This window comes from Seriola aureovittata, chromosome 2 (assembly GCF_021018895.1).
Source record: "Seriola aureovittata isolate HTS-2021-v1 ecotype China chromosome 2, ASM2101889v1, whole genome shotgun sequence".
Lineage (NCBI taxonomy): Eukaryota > Metazoa > Chordata > Actinopteri > Carangiformes > Carangidae > Seriola > Seriola aureovittata.
In genome coordinates, this window is record NC_079365.1 from 29,424,697 (window position 1) to 29,430,696 (window position 6,000).

At 42.0% G+C, this 6,000-nt stretch overlaps 1 protein-coding gene across 8 annotated transcripts in view; it reads left to right on the forward strand.

Annotated features, from left to right (window-relative positions):
• The window catches only part of LOC130185850 (dedicator of cytokinesis protein 3-like), a 184,838-nt gene extending 179,364 nt beyond the window's left edge, over positions 1–5,474 (forward strand). For 7 of the 8 annotated variants that reach the window (XM_056402566.1, XM_056402575.1, XM_056402583.1 and 4 more), the window contains one exon: positions 107–5,474. In XM_056402566.1, coding sequence (XP_056258541.1) covers positions 107–793 — 687 coding nt within the window. In that variant the 3' untranslated portion in view covers positions 794–5,474. The remainder of the gene's footprint in view (positions 1–106) is intronic. The other variant, XM_056402628.1, reaches the window with a different exon arrangement.
• The last annotated feature ends 526 nt before the right edge of the window (positions 5,475–6,000 follow it).

A 6,000-nucleotide genomic window follows, 5' to 3' on the forward strand; every position in this document is an offset into this window, starting at 1 on the left:
AAAATAATAATATAAAACGTTTGAATAGAAACTGAGCTGCTGATGTGTCTGCATACATCCTGTGTTTGCCCCTGCTAACTCCCCCACCCTCTCTCTCTGTCCCCAGTCTCCCCTGCACCCTATACCTGCCTCGCCCACCAGTCCACAGTCCATCCTGGATGGCAGTAACTCCACCTTGTCAGGCAGCGCCAGCTCTGGAGTCTCCTCCCTCAGCGAGAGCAACTTCGGCGGCCCCGCCTCCTCCTCCGACCCCCCGGCCAGCCGCACAGACACCCTGGAGTCCGTCCCCAGCAGCCAGGCCTGGACCACCGACCAAGAAGACCTCGACTCGCCTTACCAGCCCGTCAGGTACAGCGTCTCTGAGCCCGAAGTCCTGGACGGAGCCAAGCCCCCACCCTGCCGCAGCCAGTCCGCCCCGGGAGGCGTCGCCCCGACCCAGGCGGGCGGCCAAATCCAGCCCCAGGGTTCGACCGCCACCGGAGCTCCACAACCACAACCGCAGCAGCAGGACGGGCTGCCGCACCCGCAACACCACTACTATCACCACCACTTCCACCCACACTACATCCCCCACCACCCGCCTCTTTACCACCTCCACGAGCCTCCCCCAGCCCTGCCCCCCAAACCCTACCTCAGAGAGGGGTGTATCCCTGAAGAAGACGCCCTCAACGCCCAGTCTGCACCTCCTCCTGCGCCCCGGCCCATGCCCCGCAAGATCTCCCAGCCCATAATCGCAGCAACCAAGGATGAGCAAGCTAAGGTGGCGTGGGAGCACGGCATCAGTGAGGAGTAAGACGAGGACGGCGATTCGTAGAGATGTGTAGGATTTGAATAAACTCTTTTCAGAAGAGAGAAAGAAAGAGAGAGAAGTGAGAACAAGAGCCAAACGAAAACTGATGAAAATGAAAAGTGATGTTGAGAGAAACAGTCAGATTCCCCCTGTTGTTTTAGTCCAATGATTAAACCTTAAAGTTAAAGTTTCAAATGATCTGCTCCCTCACATCCCACCGCCGTTAACCACCTCCTGTCATCTGTGGAGGAGCAAACCAAGGAATAATGAATCAGTCCGCCCCTTCATTAAACCCGTCATCATGTTTCTAAATTCTGACACCTGCACAGATCTCATGTTAGTTATTGATTCATTTTCATCAATGACATTGATCAAACGTTATCGTTCATGAAGGGAAGACGTGCTGTTGATACCTCGCTCTGATGACGTGAAGACAAGCGGCACTTTAACGAAGCACCAGAGCAACACAACTGAGAGTTAAGAGTTATAGTTTTTATAAACGCAGAAAGATCAAAGCAGAGACGGGAGCTGATGCACGAAGGTAAAGTGACTGAAAACAAAAAGACCAAAACATAAAGAAAGTGGGAACAATGAAGACACGAGACACGTTTAGTTCTTCCACCTGAACAACAGCTTCATGTTATTCCTGGATGCATCAACAACCAACGAGCGTCTGACGGAGCCGGAGAGTCTTTATATCAAAGCGTGTAGATAAATGTAATACGGTATACAGATGTGTATAAATATAATTTATATTTAATCCTTATACTTTTGATTGAAAGGTGAAACCTATGTAGAAATATGCAAGTTAAATGGCTTCTGGAGCCACGAGTAGCTGCTTGATGATACATGATGTGACGCCGCCTCACACACAAACAGCAGCAGCTTCTAACGTCCGGAAGACGTTGAATCCAGCAACTTGAGGGTTAAAGAACTGGTTTATTTATGATTGTGATTTGGAAAAAGACTGTGAAGGTTGGTTTTTGTTTTTGTTTTTTAGCTGAGGATGTTTGAGGGACGAACCAGTAAATGTGTGCGAGGCATTAGATGGATTTATAGAGAATATTAACTATAATAAATATACACTTTTTGCCATTTTTTTATGAAAGTAATGAACTGTAATGACTGTACATTTTTTTAATCAGGGTCCTGTTTTGTATGCATGTTCATTTAATGAGTCGTGGGACAGACTGTGAGCGATGCACAAAGGTGAATTAGAGGAAGCACTGGAGGATTGCTGTGCACTGATGAAACACTTTCACTTAAATCACCCAGGATGTGAAATCTCTGTGATAAAGTAACAGAACTGTGAAGGATAATACTTTGTTTTTGTTTTGTTTTTTTATTTTAAATATGTGAAACGTTTGACTTGTAGCCACCAGCTCAGACTGAACACACTCTGTCCTGCTGTAATCCACCTCCTCTCCGTTCTGTCTCAGACGGAAAGAACTGAAGTGTGATCAGCCGTTAGCTCGTCTGGTTTAGCCTCTTAGCGACCGCTCCTTGGTTCTGTCACAGATTCACCTGATGCTGGATCTGATTCTCACTGTAACCACACATGATGTAACGGTGCAGACTGTAACCTCTTAAAGGTACGAGAAACTCAAAATCCTGAATTTGCATTAACTGACACAAAGTTAAAGGAGAAGGCTGCTAATATCCTGTCATCTCACGTCATGACAGAAAATAGACCCCAAACACACACACACACACACAGGCCACCTGGTTTAGTAAATACTGAGCAGTTTGATGATGAAACTATATATTTGCAAGGTGTTTTTGAAGGTTTGTCTTTAGAGCTGCGAGTCACAGACAGAAGGAAATGAAAAAGTAGAGTCTGTGTTTGTTTCCATCAGCTCCCAGAATAATCATCAATAACCGTACAAGTGTAATCCATAAGCTCCTGATTTAATATTGACTATTAATATTGACTATTTTTATTTCCTGTTTCCTTCAACGATGCAAAAGATCCAGATGTGGAACGACGTGCGTCACCTTCAGTGTAGCAGCAGCTGTGTAACTGTAGGAAAAGCACAGGTGTGATTAATGACATTGATGAGTGTGTGCCGGCCCCCGGGGGCCCCTGTATGTCTGCACGCTGCCTCACTGGTAACACTAAATGGAGCGCAGCCATCGTTATATCATGGCGTCAGTTCCACCTGCGACAGGAGCTGTAGTTTAGAGCAGGTGAGTGTTTGACTCGTTAATCACGTCTCCACTTGTGTCTTTATTCCGACCCGTAACGTTGAGCAGCTCGTCTCCTCCTCCCTCCCTCCGGACACACTGATCCACAGATTGTTTGGGCTTGTTGTTGTGGACTGAGTGGTCACAGAAACATATTTACTTCCTCTTTATCTTCCTGTCGAGGTGACGTGGTGAGTTGGATTCAGCTTGTGATTTGTGTTTTTGACCTGGGCCTCGTGGATTCTGGTGTGAAGCTCGGAGATCGTTCACGTCACTCTGCGGCCTTCTTGATTTATAGAAACACTCCTTCTGTTTTGGCGTGTGAACATCACCAGTCTGTTGTTGTTATAGCTCCACACGTTATATCGTATATATGTATATCTATAGATCTGGAGTTTTCTGTTTCTTTAATGAAATCTTGCTCCTTCACTTATTCTCTGCACGATAACAGTGAAACTCAGTGAATCTTTCTGAACCACTGATACTGATTTTTTTTTCTTGTTTGTTTGGCTGCTGTATCAGTTTTTCGTCCTTGTGCTAGAAGCTGAGTTATGAGCTCGTTTTGGGACCGGTGGTTTGGAGGTGTGATGCTGATACAGGTGAAGTGTGGCTCATCGCACTGTATTAACTGACAATGTATTCTCATCCACATGTAACCGCTGTGTGTTGGTGTCGATGTTTCACAGCCACGCTGAGGGGAAATCCAGAAGCTGTGGTTTATTATTTTACTTTTACTTCTAATGTTAAAAGACACTGAGTTATTGAACTCTGAGATCTAAATGATGCTTTTCTTCTGTTTGTCGCCCATAAATCAGTGACAGAAGGTTTACACACACACACACACAGACAGACATTTATACTTGTTGTTAAGAAGGATGAATCCCACCCACTGAGTGGAGGGTTTGGGTCAACATGTTCATTAGGACTGTTTGGTGCATCTTTTTTTCTTTGTGGCTGCAAACACTTCCTGTTTCTTGCTCTTGTGACGTGGTTAGCATCATCCTGTCTGTGAGGAGTGTGAACCTGGTAACAGCAGTGGAGGAAGAACGCTGATCCTTTACAGCAGTGATACCACAGTATCCACAGTAACAGACTTTCAATCAAAATGTTCAAAGTAAACGTTTCAGCATCAAAATGTACATTAAGTACCAAAAGTTAAAAAGTAAGTACTTCACTTTAATGATGGGGATGATTTAAATGTAACTTTATATACAGCTGCAAAGCTTGTGAATCAATAGCTTTGTAATAACCTATAATAATATATAATGTATTTGTTGATTACAGTATATTTTGAATCTGTAAAGTCACCAAAGTCCATCAGATCAATGTAGTTCAGTAAAAAGGACAATATTTCTCTTAGTAGTGGAGGTACAAGTACCTCAAAACTTGAGTAAATGTACCTCGTTACTTTCCACTACTGCTTGTTAAAGCCACATGTTGGAGGAGGATCTGACAGCAGCGCACCTCAGTCCATGTTCCACCTGTGTGTGTTAATCATTTTTATCATATGGGACAGACTTTAAACGCAGGGAGAAGGACTTGTTTGGCACGATGTAATTTTCAAGGCCATATACTAGATTGTTAGACAGTGTTAAATGTATTAGATATACAGGCCTATAAACTCAGTCCACATTAAAACCATTTTGAGAATCACAGCTTGTCAGTCGAGGAGAAACTATGCAAAGCCCCTTTTTTTTTTTAATACGATTTCCAGTTTGAATTATTTAGTTGTTTCTTTAAGTCTTGAAGTTTTACTGAATCATTTGTTTGAAATAAAAATATCATACAATGTCAGTGCTTGAGAGCAGGGATATTAGCTGAAGGCTAGCACTTTATAAAAGTGACAAAGCAAAGTGTTGTAATAGATATCAGCAGGAAGGGCTTGTTTCATGTGCCAACTGAAGCTTTGTTGGAGATACTCAGTCAGACGAGCAGTGACCGTGGTGTGACACTAAAACCACTGAGCAGGTTGTATTTTGACGTTCAGTGTAAATGCTGAAGCTGATGAAGAGGAGGTGTGTGTGGGGGGGGGGTCCAGTGCACAGGGGCGCCAGGTTGATTTCTGTGTACATAAACAAGGAGAGTGTATTTATACCAATCATGAAGGGCAAACCTTGTATAGATGTAGACTGTGGTTGTCTTGCCTTGTACCTTCTGATGTAAAACTGTTTTTAAACCTAGACGACAACAAAAAACACAAGTTCCTTTTGTCTAATGATTCTGATGATTTCAGGGCAGCTGAGGGTTATTATCATTATTTTGTGTATTTTGCATCAAATCCAGATATTGAGTTACTATGACGATATTCCTTTGTACAATGATGCTAGTAAGTATTTCTTGTATATAAAAGTCTTTATTGTGTTAGCATGGGTATAAACTGTGACGTGTATGACAGTAGATGTAAATACTCACGTTTTTTTTTCCTACTCACTAAACAAACTGCTGTGTTGTGGATTCATGATTAATGACAAACATTAAACAATAATGTTTTATTGACTCAGCTTTGATCCAGCCTCACTTCATTTCTTATTTCAACTGCAAACACACAAAGACTGCAGAATATAACTGTGAACTATTTATATCCTTTACTTAAGTAATGCGCGGCTCAGACCACAGGACTTTAAGACATAAAAAAGTCATAAATAGTCTTATTATAATAAGGCTTAAATTGCCAAAGTATAGTAAGGCATAAAAATGTCATATTATAGTAAGGCATGAAAATTTAATAACATGTCATAGTATAGTAAGGCTAAAAACTTCATAGTATAGTATGGCTGAAAAATGGTATAAAAAGTCACAGTATAGTAAGGCAAAAAACATTATAGTATAGTAAGGCAAAAAATGTCATAGTATATTAAGGCATAAAAATGTCATAGTATAGTATGGCATAAAAATGTCATAGTATAGTAAGGCATAAAAATGTCATAGTATTGTAAGGCATGAAAATGTCATAAAACGTCATAGTATATTAAGGCAAAAAATGTCATAGTATAGTAAGGCATAAAAATGTCATAGTATTGTAAGGC